Below are 17262 nucleotides of genomic sequence, written 5' to 3' on the forward strand. Positions count from 1 at the left end.
CCACACAAGTGTACCCTATGACCCACACCATGTATGTTGTCTGATAATTCATTAAATTTTAAATGAAAGAATTCGCAATCTTATTTTTATTATTGCACTTTAAAGGAGATTTTAAAAGATTTTCCCAAAATTTTGATAAAGAGACATGCTTGTTTTCTTAACTTCATGTAAAACAGTAATCGATTGAAAAATGCTAGTAAAAGCTCAATTTTGCTAGTTGGAAAATAATCCACTAGCTAAAATTTGCTAGTAGTGAAAAAAGTTAATTTCGATCCCTGACTGACTATTCAATGTCTAGAGAAACCTTTGCTTGACAGACATCAAACTTGGTACACCAGTACATCTTAAGAAGAAGATGACCCCTATTGATTTTGAGATCACATGGTCAAAGGTCAAACTGGACATAGGAATCTACTGTACGTTCAATATCTGAGAACCCTTTGCTTGACAGACATCAAACTTGATACACTGGTACATCTTCAGGAGAAGATGACCCCTATTGATTTTGAGGTCACATGGTCAAGGGTCAACCTGGACATTGGAATATACTGTTCGCTCAATATCTTGAGAACCCTTTGCTTGACAGACATCAAACTTAGTACACTGGTACATCTTCAGGAGAAGATGACCCATATTGATTTTGAGGTCAAAAGTCAATTGTTAAACTGGACATAGTAATATATTGTCTCCTATATTTTAAGAATTATTTGCTTGATTGACACCAAACTTGGTACACTGGTACAGCATAAGGAGTAGATGACCCCTATTGATTTTTAGATCACATGGTCAATTCACTCTTGATATAGGAAGATACTGTCTGCTCAATATTTTGAATTGATGATACTACATGTACTATCAATTAAATGATGTGTGTGTATAACCCTTTTCAATTTTGCAACATGGGGGGCATATGTGTTTTACAAACATCTCTTGTTTTATTTCTCTTAAAACATTTTAAGGTACTGTAGTAACAAAATACTCCACTTTACATATATAAGACAACCAATGATCATACCTCTGAAACTGAACTGGATATGTGATTGTCACTTGATTTGTGCATTAAAAATAGGCAAGTGACATGTGTTTGTAAACACTGACAATTTTGTTAAAATAGGTGGATTAATGTATGACATATTACACAGCCTCATAAATAAGTATGTGCGATCATTTAACAGTGTTTTTACAAATGGACAATTTTTTTTAATAATTCAGACCATACAACTTAAAAAAGTTGTAATCTAATCACATTAAAGGGAAAATCATAACACTGGCACAGATGCTTTTGACAATAAAATCTACCAGTTTCCTTTCATGGGAAATAAAAGATATTCATGTGTTTCTCTGACACAAAAGCCCAATATGATTACAATCTTTTTACTGTACTGCCTTCGATGTTACTCTCAGCTAACCAGGTTCATTTCACACAGTGCACAGTACACCCCACTTCATCATCACCACCTCTCGTAAACAGGAACATGCAATCTGTGTCTAATGTGTACTGTTTGTGGTCAATAAAATGAAATTTACCTAATTGTGAACTGTTTGTGGTCAACAAAATGAAACTTGCTAGCCGACTGTAATTCATGTTGTGTGTTCTCAAAAGTGACATGAAGGGCAGTACAAGCACATTGATTTTTTTTTCAATGTAAAATTAAACATGTTGAGAAGGTTCCTTGAGACCTCGTCACAAGTTGGAAATATCTGAGCTGGGTGAAGAAATTGATAAAAAATACCATGCTGAAATTTCACGCTTGTCTGAAAACCGTAAAATCCTACAATTGATGTTTAAAGAAATTTTATTCCTTCATTCTGAATTAAGGTATGAAAATTTTTATCAACATGACATCCAAGTTCATGAATCCACCAATATCTACCTGTATGGTGCATTTCTACCAGTATAACAATGTTTTACATTTCATTAGTAATTACTGGATTATTTTTTTTTCAGTTAATGAAGACGAATTCATAGCAATAATGACAGGGGACACGTGATTATTAATCTATAATACCATGCCACAATATTCATCGATGTATGACACTTCCCGTCCAGCATTTTTTCCTCCCTATATTAGAGAGTGCTAGCGAAGTAAAGAGAGCATAGATAGATATATATATTTTGATGATTAAAAAGTATGAATGAAGAAAAAATGCAAGATATTTAGGTTACAGTATTATGCACCTTCAGTGGACCAATGGATTTGTGTCATTCACAATCTGATGTATTCTCCTTGTGAAAGAGCACAGTGTTTCATTGTTGATGAGAGTGAATGAGTTGGTAGTTTATATGCTGTTGTCAATGTATAAGTTGTTGTATTCTTGTGTGGTGTGTACGCTGTCGAACTTTCACTTTCCACTGAATGAGATTTGCATGCGAGACGGTATTAATTTTTCAAGGAGCAATTGACACATTCAAATTTAGATGTCTAAGACATTCATTGAATGCCACATGCTGTGAAGAAAACTAGTGTATTTTGTTGCTTATTTGTTGTAGAGATTTGTAATGTGATATTCAATCTATGTAAATTAACAATAATGAGTTCTGAATATTCTTTTATACTGCCAAACTTATTGTATACAATAAAGTAAGTGAAACACACAATCTTCTTTCCTTGGCTTTTAAACAAAAAATGAGTCCTTTTGTAAAAAAAAAAAATGTACATGTACTTGTAGCAGTTCTAAATCAATGTTAGCATTTTTACTGATAATCGTCACTTTTCCAACGGTTCCTGTCCTTGCTATGCTCGGTATGAAGCACTGGAAATGAAACTTTTAGTGTAAGATTGTTTTACTGAAGGATTCTGCACTCTATACATATCATTGTTGAAAGCACGATCGTTATAGTTCACAGAGTCAGTTTGGTGCCCAGCCCAGGATAGTTGTTGGTGCTGTCCTGTCGGTTCATGGTAGACAGGATCTACAAATTTTAAAAAGATGTTTGTTGTATCTCTCCATTTCAATGAATTTTAAATTTATTTAAAATATACCGTAGATGGTGTAGTTACCATTAAAACTGGTCTCTGTAACCATTTCTCGGACAATGAGTATTTTCCCACTATTTTCTTTGAGGACATTGTCATCTGTAATTTCAAATGTTTCGTTGTTTTCCAATGTGATAACCACTGGAGTCTGAAGTCCAAGGGCTTTTGATGCTGATTGTAAACAAAATCAAATGAAAGTATCAAGTAATTTGTAATTGAATGTAGTAATATAAGAATGGTTATTTGAATTGATGATAAAATTACCTTTGATATGGAGATCAATAACATTTTCTGCAAACACTACTTTCTTAATTCTCCGGTCTCCGGACCACACTTTGAACATCCCCCTATATAGATTTTTTTGTTGCAGTAATTTTGATATTAGGAAATGCAGAATAGACATACTAAAAAATGTAAATAGACAGTATTGAATAAAATATTGTTGAAATTTAAATAGTAGTAACCATTTACATTTACAATGTACCTTAAATACATAATTCCAAAAGTATTGAAAGGAATTTAAAACTTTATGCCTACATTTCTGGCTGCTCGCTGTTGCTTTCTGGGTGTGGTGAGATATCTCTATACATTGACATTGCCATACTACCAGGAGAACCCTTCCACACATGCTCGGCGCCAAGAAGCATGAGAGTTCTCATGGAGCATGAGCATAGTGTCCTGTCATTGTCAATAAATGTACCGTCCTCCTCCAAACACACTGATGTCACAGAATAACCGAAGCTGGACGATCCTACACAGTAAACATTTGTGATTAATTTGTATTTATTTGATAAGGAGCAAGTAGTTTGATATTTTATGATAACTACCTTGATATTTAAGGTCTTTTATACAGTCAGCTAGAATTAATTTTCTGTCTTTTCGATCATATGAACACACATCGAATGTAAGTCTGTAAAGCAATGAAATGCATTAGAATTATAAGAGAACATTTTTAAGGTAAACTAGCAATCCTACAGAAATAAGATGCCTATTAAATATAATGTCTTGCATTTACACAGTATTCGTGTATTATTGTGTGATTACCTGTATGATTCATTGTCATACAGCTCGATCTCGGGTTGCCAAATCTGATTTCCCCCCAGCACCAACATGACTTTTCCTGCACATGCTTGTAGAGTCTCATCCGTATCCACCTGTGTGCCATCTTCCTCCAGAACCAATCGGACGTTACCTTGGCAACCATATTCTGAACCAGCTATATCAAATAAGTAAATTTTTAAAAGACCAAAGGAAACTGAGTCATGATGGTATAAGTATGAATGTAACTATTGGTAAAATATCAAATTGTAAAATCTCGGCATGCTGACAATTTAAGATGTTCTCACCTTTGGTCACCAGTTCACTCAATGTATCTGCATTGAAAAACTTCTTTCGTGTTCTTTTACACGTCCAAACTTTATGAAGACTAGAAATGATAAACTACTATTCGTGATGTATTTAACTTCTCAGTATTAAATGACATATATGTAGTACTTCAAGTAGCTCCACCTGTATGATGTCATAGCCACACATAGGTATTTGCAAAATCTTTATGTATGAAACTTTGCATGATGGAAATACATCTCTTGGAGGAATTTCATTCACTGAGTATGCTGAAAAATCTGGTAAACTACTTGATACTGAAATGTTCATTTTTTCCATACATATTTAAATTGTCTATTTAGAAAAATGTCGTCAAGGGCAATAACTCCTATGCTGGTATTTTCTCAATGTCCATTATACAATACAATGACTTCCCTGATGTCCAGAACTATGTAAAACTTCCCTGATGTCCAGAACTATGTAAAACTTCCCTGATGTCCAGAACTATGTAAAATTTCCCTGATGTCCAGAACTATTTTACATATATTTACAAGGTAGTAGATTTTCAATTTTGTGGAAGTGAAAATTTTGTCATTTTAATTACTTTTATAGATTTTATTAGTGTTGTTTAATGAAAATGTGAAACTTTCGGATGTTGACATGCATACTTCTGTGTGTTTGACATCTTAAAAATGGTTACAACATATACATTTTCTTCGGATATTGATTGAATTAAACTAGATCTATATTAAGTGGAAATTAATACAGTTTGTTTTACTTTGAACAATTAATTTTGATAAGCCACATGAGGGTGGAGCTACTTTGATTTTCACTTACCTGGTGTCAATATCATGCAGATTTCCATTACTAAACAAACGTTCTCCATTAGGGCCTAGTGTGTGTGAGCCAAATCTTTTCATTTTCATTTCTTTTCTAGCTTTCTCAGACCTATGTATGGTATGTGATGTACAGTGAAATTGAATTTCAAATTCAGTTGGAAATTTCAAGTCTTGTGCGTTACATTCGAACTTTCACCTTCACCTATAAGGGGGAACTTAAAAACAATATTTGTTGTAATTTTAATGAAATTACAGAAATGCATTAATTTATTAATAAATTACTATCATTTAAATTGATTATGGAATCACATATAAAACAGCTTGCCGCCATTGGTAACCAGCTTATGACTGCATTTAATGACGCTGTCAATTGTGTGATTGCTTATACACACATAATAGCAATGACAAAGAGTCCGTAATAGGGCAGATGCAGGATTTTAGGGGTGGGGTGGGAGCAGAGTAATTTTATATCTTGTATTTAGTGGTTCTGAGGCATATCCTGATGGAGTGGGGGTGGGGGTGGGTGGAAACTACCTGGAAACAGATTTGAAAGGTTATGGATCAGTGTTGATACTAATTATGTTTTCATTTCAAGTAAATTCCACCTTTAGATAGTACATATATTCAATAAAAAATATGCAAATAAAATTAATGAAAAGATGATTCTAGTTCATGTAGTTTTGTGGTTAAATATTTGAAAGGGGGACATTCACCAAAATTGTACCTCATCTAAACAATGAAATTGTACCTCATCTAAACAATGAAATTGTACCTCATCTAAACAATGAAATTGTTCTCTTTTGTAGAGTTAGTGCAGAGAGATGCTGCATTATACAGAAATATATGTGTTTATTTATCATATATTTCCCTTTATAACTTCACCAAAAAGTCTTAACTTGCATGTATAATTAATACAAGTTACATATTCTTAAATTTGTTGAATAAGTGTATATTTAATTTTGAAACCTATAATTGTCTTTGTTTTGATAAAAGGAGAAATTATATCAAATGTGCATGCAACAAATATTCATTCATCTAACTTTAAAAAATGCCAAAAATTAATCTACATGTGACAAATAGAAAACTATCATGTAAAATCGGCTCTCAGACCCTACACATGTATCTGATAAAAATCCCCCCTCGGGTAATAGCGCACCACCAGGTTGGTCACAGTCCCTCAGGGAAAGATTCATGGACTATTGCCTGATATTGGGTATAATGAATGTATAGTATTTCCTAATATTATTATATGCTCCCTCTCAAAATCTGAATCGGTACAGTTCAGTTGAACAGGTGCATTAATTTAGCAACCATACTAAAGAAAAACATGGTTATAGCAAATCTCAAAGGCCAGTGAAAAAGTTCGTTATAACGAAACCTCGTTATATCCAATATAATTTAAATTCATTATTTTCCTCTCATAGGGGAATAAATAAGCGTAAATTCGTTATAAATGTGTTCATTATAAGCGTGTTTTTCTGTTCTTTGTCTTATTAGTTTAGAATACCAAGCATCCCCCCCCCCCCCCCACTTTTCTAAAGAAAGTTAAAACCTCCATTATACAGTACCCTGTTGTAGTTGACAGTACCCGATGACAGCTATGATAGTCTTTTCCCATGATCCTTTGCACTAACAAACACTACTGATAACGTAGTGCAAAGGATCATGGGACAAGACTACAGCTATCAGCAGCAGAAAGCACTGGCAGTTGGCTGTCGAACATGGAATCCCAGAACCAATAAATATAAATATATATGTTAAAATAAAGGAAACAGATGGAAATCATTCAAGATCTAAATTAGAATAATGACTGTAAAATTTTCGTGAAACCTGAGTTTGGACTTGTAGCAGATGATAGATACGATGACAACCACCACAATTATGGCTAAGACACCACCGCCCAATCCACCGCCTATGTACACCCATTTATTATCCTTCGCAGCCACTTTTGGTTTGGCTGAAAAATTAGAGTCATTAAAGGTTATAGTACAATATCCTAAATACAATATGTTGAATGGACTATAATCAAGACTTGACACAGAGGCAATTACAATTCGATAATTAAGTACTTATGAAAAGAAATTTACAGCAATAGGATTTATAACATGTCCAGGGAAATAAATTGTAGTGCACATACAAATGTAACTGAAAGGAATACAAGAGGCCCAGGGGCCTTATAGGTCACCTGAGTATCATGTAACAACCTTCCAATGTTTGAATTAGGTTTGTGTTTAAATATAAGAATTTTACTTTTGGATGGAAGAAACATTGAATAGCTATGTGGTCAGCCCCGCCTTTGCACCAGAACCCCTGACCCAGGGGCCATAAATTTCAGTTTTGAAAGAAGCATCCTTGATCATCATTATCATACTATTAGTTTGTCTACTTAATACCCAGCAGCAGAGGAGAAGATTTTCAAAGAAATAAAATGCATTTTCACTATATGATCAATAGGGCCCCACCCTAATACCAGAACCCCTGACCCAGGGGCCATGAATTTCACAATTTTGAAAGAGGCATCCTTGCTCATCATAACCATGCTATTGGTTTGTCTACTTAATACCCAAGGACAGAGAAGAAGATTTTCAAAGAAATAATGCATGTTCACTATATGACTTATAGAGCCCCACCCTAGCACCAGAACCCCTGATCCAGGGGCCATGAATTTCACAATTTTTAACAAGAGGTACTGTGAGCAATGCTCACTAAGAATACCCCCCACTTACCCCAATCTCCCAAAGGGTGTTGGTAATAGGTATAAACTACCTCTTTTCTGAGTGTTGCTACTTCGATGTCCAGTGCGCATGACCTTTGACTTTTTGACCCCAAAATCGATAGGGAACATCTTCATCCCATGGGTAGTCCATATGTATGATATGGTGACTGTAGGTGGAAAGGATAACGCTTTAGAGCCCGGAAACCATATTGCTACTTCAATGTCCAGTGCACGTGACCTTTGACCTTTTGACCCCAAAATCAATAGGGATCATCTTCATCCCATGGGTAGTCCATATATATGATATGGTGACTGTAGGTGGAAAGGATAACGCTTTAGAGCCCGGAAACCATATTGCTACTTCAATGTCCAGTGCGCTTGACCTTTGACCTTTTGACCCCAAAATCGATAGGGAACTTCTTTGTCATCCCATGGGTAGTCCATATGTTTGATATGGTGACGGTAGGTGGAAAGGATAACGCTTTAGAGCCTGGAAACCATATTGCTACTTCAATGTCCAGTGCGCTTGACCTTTGACCTTTTGACCCCAAAATCGATAGGGAACATCTTCATCCTATGGGTAGTCCATATGTATGATATGGTGACTGTAGGTGGAAAGGATAACACTTTAGAGCCCGGAAACCATATTGCTACTTCGATGTCCAGTGTGCTTGACCTTTGATTTTTTGACCCCAAAATCGATAGGGAACATCTTCATCCCATGGGTAGTCCATATATATGATATGGTGACGGTAGGTGGAAAGGATAATGCTTTAGAGCCCGGAAACCATTGCGTCTACAGACGGACGGACAGATGGACAACCCGATTCCAGTATACCCCCCCCACAACTTGTTGCGGGGGGTATAAAGAGGCATCCTTGCTCATCATTACCATGCTGTTAGTTTGTCTACTTAATACCCAAAGACAGAGAAGAAGATTTTCAAAGAATTTCTACATTTTCACTATATGACCAATAGAGCCCCACCCTAACACAAGAACCCCTGCCCCAGGGGCCATGAATTTCACAATTTTGGTAGAGGGCTCAATGCTCATTATAATTATGCCCACAGTTTGGCTTCTTGATGTCCAGGAGTAAAGAAGAAGATTTTTTAAAATTACACTCATTTTGATGGTTTTTGCCCCACCCCTCAGGCCCCAGGGGGGGCAGGGACCACAAATTTCACAATTTTTGTTCCCCTCCACCCACAGATGCTATATGTCAAAATTGGTTGAAATTGGTTCAGGGGTTTCAGAGAAGAAGCTGAAAATGTTCAAATGTTAACGCACGACGCACGATGAACGACGACGGACAAAAACAGATAGCAATAGGTCACCTGAATTCATTCAGGTGACCTAAAATGCAATGGAACAGACCATGACTGAAACCTGGGTCTTCTGAACCTCTAGTCAGGTACTCTACCAACTAAGCTATCTGGGCACTAGTGATTGAACCTGTCTGACCACACAAATAGAAACAAGTTTTCATACTTACGAACACAGGCTGAAGGTAAGGCCGGTTCCCATTTGGATTGTTTATCATTACAGGTGGACTCTGTCGTTCCCTTCACTTGATAATCCTCAGATCTGCAGGTAAGCTTAACCCTGTGCTTTTTATCTGCTGGACTACAGCTGAAGGTCGCTATTGGAACATTTATGGTTTTCTTGTCTACCAATGAGGTTAGACCATCGGTGTCCTTTCTATATGGACTTGTGTTACAAGGGTTGTAACTGCAATCTAATCCAAAGAATTCATATCATCATAACAAGACGTCCATGGGGCAAATTGCTCACCTGAGTCACCTTAGTCCTGCTATTGTTCAGCAATTGTGATTTTTAAAAGATCGGGTGTTTGTTGTTTTTTTTTTACCAATCTTTATTCCCATGAAAACCTTTGACACCATATTATGGCCTCAACATAGTCCCAAAGGATCACGGCATATAACTGTATTAATAAATTCACATAACACGGATATGCCTCAACATCAATATGACTGACATGACTTTGCTGTTCTGGTTAAGACCAAGGTCACTAGGTCATAGATCATGGCATGAAATGACAAAGGAATATTTAAATAGATATTAACGGCAAACTAACAACTCAACTTTATGACAAACGGGATGATTTATGCTTCTCCATTTTTTCGACTTCCCATATTCATATAGCAATATTCCATTATCACCTGTATATGGTGTGTATATACATCAACTAATTCAATACGCAAAAGATTGTTCTGCGTACGGTCAGTTTTTAAATAGAGACAGGCTACTGACAAACAAGTTGATAGTGCAGGGGTTTCAACAGTCTTGTTTAATGTCAGCATTTCGCGAATTCTATGGTCGATATGATCTAGTTGGCCAATACAACCTATCATTGGGTCAAATGCTGTCTGACATGTTTCATACCGATTGTTAGGCCATTCTTGGCACATTGATTTTGACTACGGATAACTCTTTTTACCTGGTTAAGATATAGGGCTCACTGCGGATGTGACCGATCGACAGGGGATGCTTACTCCTCCTAGGCACCTAATTCCACCTCTGGCATATTCAAGGGTCCATGTTTGCCCAACTCCGTATTTTGTATTGCTTATAGGAGTTATGAAATTGATCACTCTCCATTATCTTCATCTTTCATGAAAGATCTTGCCATAAGAAATCTACATACAAAGTATGAAAGTTCTATTGTAGATAGTTCAGGAGATATTGATTAGGTCAGGATTTCAAAAAAAGTTGGTCAAGGTCGCAAGATAAAAAAAGATTGTATCACAAGTTTTTGTCATAAAGAATCTATACAAAATATGAAAGCCTTGAATAGTTCCGAGGATATTTAACAGGTTACATTTTCTTACAAGTAGAATAAACTATAAGGTCACAAGGTCAACGTATGAAAAGAAAGGTCTTGCCATAAGAAATCTTTATACAAGTCATGTATACAAAATATGAAAGATCTCCCTTAAATAGTTCAGGAGATATTGAATAGGTCAGATTTTTAAAAAGTAGGTCCAATTCTAGTGTCAAGGTCAAATTTCATAAAATAACAAGGCCTTTCTATAAAGAATATTAAATAGGTTAATTTTTAAAAAGTAGGTCAAACTCAACGGTGAAACTATCATGCAAACACCAATGTGTCACAAGGTCTTGTCATATGGAATTTATATACAAAATATGAAAACCATACCTTGAATAATCCGAAAGATATTTGACAGGTTAAACTATAAGGTTAACGTATGAAATGAAAGGTCTTGCCATAAGAAATCTATATACAAAATATGAAAGATCAACCTTATATAGTTTAGGAGATATTGAATAAATTGGGTTTTTAAAAAGTAGGTCCAACATCAAGGTCACAGGGTCAAACTTCGTGAAATAACAAGGTCTTGCCATAAAGAATCTATACAAAATATGAAAGCCCAATCTTAATTGTTTAGGATATATCAATAGATAAGGTTTGGTTTTTTTCAAAGTAGGTCAAACTCCAATGTTAAGTGATCAAAGACCATTGCATCACAATTATAAGGCCTTGTCATAAAGAATCAATATACAGAATATGAAAACCCTACAATGAAAGCCATGATATGAAATGAAATGTCTTACCATATGAAGTATATAAACAAAATATGAAAAGTCTACCTTAGATAGTTCAGAAAATATTAAATAGGTCAAACTTTTAATAAAATTTGGTCAAACTTCCAGCTCAAGGTCACACATCATTGCACCACGTGAAAGACATTGCTGTAAAGAATGTAGAGTATATACAAAACATGAAAGCCCTAGCTAGCTTAAACAGTTCAAGAGATATTTTGAAAGATTTTTCCTATACATTAGCATATAAAACTTTGATCCCCTATTGTGGCCCCACCCTACCCCGGGAATCATGATTTTAACAAACTTCGATCTACTCTATGTCAGGAAGTTTTCATGTAAGTTTCAACTTTTCTGGACCAGAGGTTCTTGAGAAGAACTTTATCAATGTCTATAAGAGAATATACACATGTATATGTTATCGTAAAAGCCAAAAAGTATTATACTGTCCCATTGGTTGTGGAGAAGATGGAAATGTGAAAAGTTTACAGACGGACAGACAAAAATGGTTATACAGAAAAGCTCACTTGAGTTTTTCAGCTCAAGTGAACTAAAATGTACTTTTTATATTTGGAATGAATATGGTATATACATTGTAGTTCTACGAGAGAGAGAAGGGGGGTGGGTGATAAAACTTGTAAAGTGATAATTATTTTTAACCTTTTGACGGATGTTGCGAGGACAGAAGTGCACTATGAGGACAAACATTCTGTCCTTAAACGTCCTCAGAAACGTGACCCACAGAATGTGAAAGATTTAGATACAAGATATTAAGTGGGACATGTCCTTCCTAATATTCTCTTTTATAGGTTTCCCTATATAGCTATACCTAGTTTGGTGTTTTTTACCTTTACCAAACACCAATTTTGTTTACCCAATTTTTTTGTAAAATTCCCCTCTCTCTAAATTTTGATTAATTAAAACTTACTGTAACTGATGACACGATCTGTCAGCACCAGCAACAAAATTAAGACAGAACCAACTTCTACAGTCTTACAGTACATCTACAAAAGACTGTAATGAGTGAAAAGATGATCAACATCCTAGCTATAAAAGATTGTAGATATCATATTTTCATAACAGACACCAAATAATTTTAGATTAAGGCGGAGTAACACATTGTTATAATGGCTGCCTTCCTTTTGAAACATGAATGAAAATATAAATACCAGCAATACTTATATATACTGACCTTTTAAATCTAACCACTTATATAGCTGGTAGCTCAGTAGGTTAGTGTGTCTACGGCTGATCTGTAAAATATGCATCGCGTCTAGCAGGGGTTTTATTTTTTAAACAAGAGGCCCAGGGGCCTTATAGGTCACCTGAGTATCATGTAACAACCTTCCAATGTTTGAATTAGGTTTGTGTTTAAATATAAGAATTTTACTTATGGAAGAAACATTGAATAGCTATGTGGTCAGCCCCGCCTTTGCACCAGAACCCCTGACCCAGGGGCCATAAATTTCAGTTTTGAAAGAAGCATCCTTGATCATCATTATCATACTATTAGTTTGTCTACTTAATACCCAGCAGCAGAGGAGAAGATTTTCAAAGAAATAAAATGCATTTTCACTATATGATCAATAGGGCCCCACCCTAATACCAGAACCCCTGACCCAGGGGCCATAAATTTCACAATTTTGAAAGAGGCATCCTTGCTCATCATAACCATGCTATTGGTTTGTCTACTTAATACCCAAGGACAGAGAAGAAGATTTTCAAAGAAATAATGCATGTTCACTATATGACTTATAGAGCCCCACCCTAGCACCAGAACCCCTGATCCAGGGGCCATGAATTTCACAATTTTTAACAAGAGGTACTGTGAGCAATGCTCACTAAGAATACCCCCCGCTTACCCCAATCTCCCAAAGGGTGTTGGTAATAGGTATAAACTACCTCTTTTTCTGAGTGTTGCTACTTCGATGTCCAGTGTGCTTGACCTTTGACTTTTTGACCCCAAAATCGATAGGGATCATCTTCATCTCATGGGTAATCCATATATATGATATGGTGACTGTAGGTGGAAAGGATAACGCTTTAGAGCCCGGAAACCATATTGCTACTTCAATGTCCAGTGCGCTTGACCTTTGGACCCCAAAATCGATAGGGAACATCTTCATCCTATGGGTAGTCCATATGTATGATATGGTGACTGTAGGTGGAAAGGATAACACTTTAGAGCCCGGAAACCATATTGCTACTTCAATGTCCAGTGCGCTTGACCTTTTGACCCCAAAATCGATAGGGAACATCTTCATCCTATGGGTAGTCCATATGTATGATATGGTGACTGTAGGTGGAAAGGATAACACTTTAGAGCCTGGAAACCATATTGCTACTTCGATGTCCAGTGTGCTTGACCTTTGACCTTTTGACCCCAAAATCGATAGGGAACATCTTCATCCCATGGGTAGTCCATATATATGATATGGTAATGGTAGGTGGAAAGGATAATGCTTTAGAGCCCGGAAACCATTGCGTCTACAGACGGACGGACAGACGGACAACCCGATTCCAGTATACCCCCCACAACTTGTTGCGGGGGGTATAAAGAGGCATCCTTGCTCATCATTACCATGCTATTAGTTTGTCTACTTAATACCCAGAGACAGAGAAGAAGATTTTCAAAGAATTTCTACACTTTCACTATATGACCAATAGAGCCTCACCCTAACACAAGAACCCCTGCCCCAGGGGCCATGAATTTCACAATTTTGGTAGAGGGCTCAATGCTCATTACAATTATGTCCACAGTTTGGCTTCTTGATGTCCAGGAGTAAAGAAGAAGATTTTTTAAAATTACACTCATTTTGATGGTTTTTGCCCCACCCCTCTCAGGCCCCAGGGGGGGCAGGGACCATGAATTTCACAATTTTTGTTCCCCTCCACCCACAGATGCTATATGTCAAAATTGGTTGAAATTGGTTCTGGGGTTTCAGAGAAGAAGCTGAAAATGTTCAAATGTTAACGCACGACGAAGGACAAAAACAGATAGCAATAGGTCACCTGAATGAATTCAGGTGACCTAAAAACTACTTTCCACTAGAACTGCATTTAAAAAAACAACAAACCTAAATAAGGCAAATATGAACGTTCACAAATCTTAAGATATTTTTTTGCATATCCTCAACTATCCATTTCAGATTAATTCTCAAATGTGCTATCGCTTCTTAAGTCAATACTGACATTAAAGTACATGTAGTCTAGCTATACAGGTACACATATAATTGTTCAATCGATATTTTGAATTTCAAAGCTTAAACATCAGGACAACACTCTTCAAAATGTGTATAAAGAACTTCCACAAAAATAAAACAGTACATACAAAAATAAAGTCAGTAACTTCCACTAGTACTGAAAGAAAATATACAAAAAATATTAGCAAACGAAACAAGAATCAACTATATAGATTATATATATGCCATGGAATAAAGCAGGGAGTACCTTTCTTGCAGTATACTTTCCATTCAGACAAAAACATTCAGAGACATAATTTGGCCTGTTATCTCAATGTATGAAGAGTGAACATTGCTGACATGAACTGTATCTGTTACTTTGACCTTATATTTTACGCCTTTAGAAGTCACAGGAGATAATACCTGTTATCTGGTCCTAAACCAGGAAGATTATGTCTAAAACAAACATAATGCAGTTTATCATCTTTGCAGTCATCTGACAAAAATTTTTCAAGTGAATTGACATTGGCAGATTAGAGCCACTGAAACAACAAGAGGTACTGTGAGCAATGCCCACTAAGAATACCCCCCGCTTACCCCAATCTCCCAAAGGGCGTTGGTAATAGGTATAAACTACCTCTTTTCTGAGTGTAAAAAATAAATGGCATGACAAACCGAACCATATTGCTACTTCGATGTCCAGTGTGCGTGACCTTTGGACCCCAAAATCAATAGGGAACATCTTCATCCCATGGGTAGTCCATATGTATGATATGGTGACTGTAGGTGGAAAGGATAATGCTTTAGAGCCCGGAAACCATTGCGTCTACAGACGGACGGACAGACAGACGGACAACCCGATTCCAGTATACCCCCCCCCCCCCCCCCCCCCCCCCCACACACACAACTTGTTGCGGGGGGTATAAAAATGAGGATACCATACATCATGCTCATCAAAAGCCTCAAGTACTCCTTCACCATTTTATCAAATTTCTTAGATAATAAAACTTCATATTGAACTAAGGGCTAGGACAATATCGATATTCCATTGTATAGCACTACATGTACATGTATAGTCCTAAGAATTTATGTATTGCACAAAGTTTTATTCCCCCCAATATTGTACTAGTACAATGACATTTTCAGACAAATAACTTTGTTAAAAGATTAAAACACATGATAATGTGTATACTTTATGTTTTCTTAACTGACAAATAAGTTTTCAAACAAGTTCTACCATCTATTGTTGAAAGAACTATAGGTCATATAACAGCCTTTAAGGGTCCCTGTGAACTTACCAACAATTTCTCCGATAGTTGTAATCATTTGGAGTACATACATATCTAGCAATTTCTAAACTTCAATTAAAATTGAGAAGTTGCATTTTAACTACTTAGTTAAAATTCTGAATTTGTGAATTTTTTTCCCCAGAGAACATCAAGCATATAGCCTTGGACACAGAAAATATGTACCTTGTACTGAGAAGGTAAAACTGTGTAGTATGAATATAAAGTTTGTCCAACATTTATATCAATGCTTCGCTCAATGTTACAGCTCAAATAAAATTTTCGCATATGAATATCAAGATTATTGAATATAAATTATAAAGCTATCTACATTTTATAATTTTGTTACATATGTATTAATATTCGATAATCTTGTTATCTATATTCGACAAATTTTGATTTATATTCGATGATCTTGTTATCTATATCCGATTAATCTTGATTTATAATTTGAAACAGGTACGGATGTCAGTTAAATTCAGATGTGTAGGTTGTTTGAAATAACTTCTGCTTAATAAGTTCTGCTAATTATACAATTACTTCATACTTCCATTGTTTGTAAGTCCCCATAATAAAAACTGTCCTACAGATTTTTTCCTTAATGAACAGGTTCTTAAATATGGAAGCTTATTCCAGCCAACACCATAAATTGCGTAACTTTGTGTTAGAAATCTTCAGTGAATTTTTCTCCCCAAAAAGTAGACTGAAATCTTAGTACATTATAGTTCTTGGTGTGATTTCATTTTTACATGTGTATCATCTAAATATGAACAAAAATTTTGACGATTTGTTCTCATCTACCTAAAAAGCCAATATTTCTCCAATATCTGATCATTTTAAATATACCTGATATACAGTATTTAAAGTGATATTTTGTTTTCAACACTGTGAATAAAAGAACAATTTTGAAATAAAATGCAATAAACGTAATTTAAACCCTGTATTTAAATGCAATACACTAGTATCAATAAGGCATGCTACACAAGAAAAACAAAAGTTCCAAAGTTTGTCTCATCCTATGTACATGTATGTACTGTGTAGTTATACGCGACTCAAATCACTCATCAGTCTACTGCCATCATACAATATAGTGCTTATCAGAAATTCATTTTAATGTTAAATTAGGCTATAAAATCGAAAAATTACTTGTATCAAAATTTTATCATACCTTCCCAACAAACCATGAAGGTCAGGGCTGTGTTCAAGATTATAGCGGCTAGCCTAGGGGCTAGGTATGGTGGCTGATTTGTGCCAATTTACACTTTATCGTCTTTTTGTTATTTCGAGGTGAAAAGACAACTAAATGATATTTAGCGACTTTTCGCCTCAAAATAACAAAAAGATGTCAAATTGTA

The 17262-nt window shown here is 35.7% G+C and overlaps 2 protein-coding genes across 6 annotated transcripts in view; one reads left to right on the forward strand and one right to left on the reverse strand.

Moving 5' to 3' along the window:
- LOC125650242 (centrin-3) overlaps window positions 1-2599 on the forward strand; it is a 15525-nt gene extending 12926 nt beyond the window's left edge. The window contains exon 6 of the mRNA XM_048878365.2: window positions 1949-2599. Within this exon, the coding sequence (XP_048734322.1) occupies window positions 1949-1992 (44 nt within the window). The 3' untranslated portion in view covers window positions 1993-2599. The remainder of the gene's footprint in view (window positions 1-1948) is intronic.
- LOC125650241 (uncharacterized) lies at window positions 2534-15018 on the reverse strand. Of its 5 annotated transcripts, none has more exons than XM_056165375.1 (14): window positions 14890-14992; window positions 14771-14799; window positions 12632-12692; window positions 12368-12453; window positions 9350-9592; window positions 6971-7097; window positions 5139-5249; window positions 4325-4404; window positions 4023-4194; window positions 3806-3888; window positions 3516-3729; window positions 3243-3325; window positions 3003-3149; window positions 2534-2914 (listed from the first exon to the last, which is right to left on the reverse strand). In XM_056165375.1, exons 4-14 carry the CDS (start codon window positions 12441-12443, stop codon window positions 2736-2738), a joined length of 1515 nt encoding a protein of 504 aa, XP_056021350.1. In that variant the 5' UTR covers window positions 12444-12453; window positions 12632-12692; window positions 14771-14799; window positions 14890-14992; the 3' UTR covers window positions 2534-2735. The 5 variants fall into 5 exon arrangements, with proteins under 5 accessions (XP_056021350.1, XP_056021347.1, XP_056021346.1 ...); XM_056165372.1 differs by having other exon boundaries at window positions 12368-12443; window positions 14890-14989; XM_056165371.1 differs by lacking the exon at window positions 14771-14799 and having other exon boundaries at window positions 12368-12443; window positions 14890-15018.
- Window positions 15019-17262: the final 2244 nt, after the last annotated feature.

The sequence above is a fragment of the Ostrea edulis genome, chromosome 5 (genome assembly GCF_947568905.1).
Source record: "Ostrea edulis chromosome 5, xbOstEdul1.1, whole genome shotgun sequence".
NCBI lineage: Eukaryota > Metazoa > Mollusca > Bivalvia > Ostreida > Ostreidae > Ostrea > Ostrea edulis.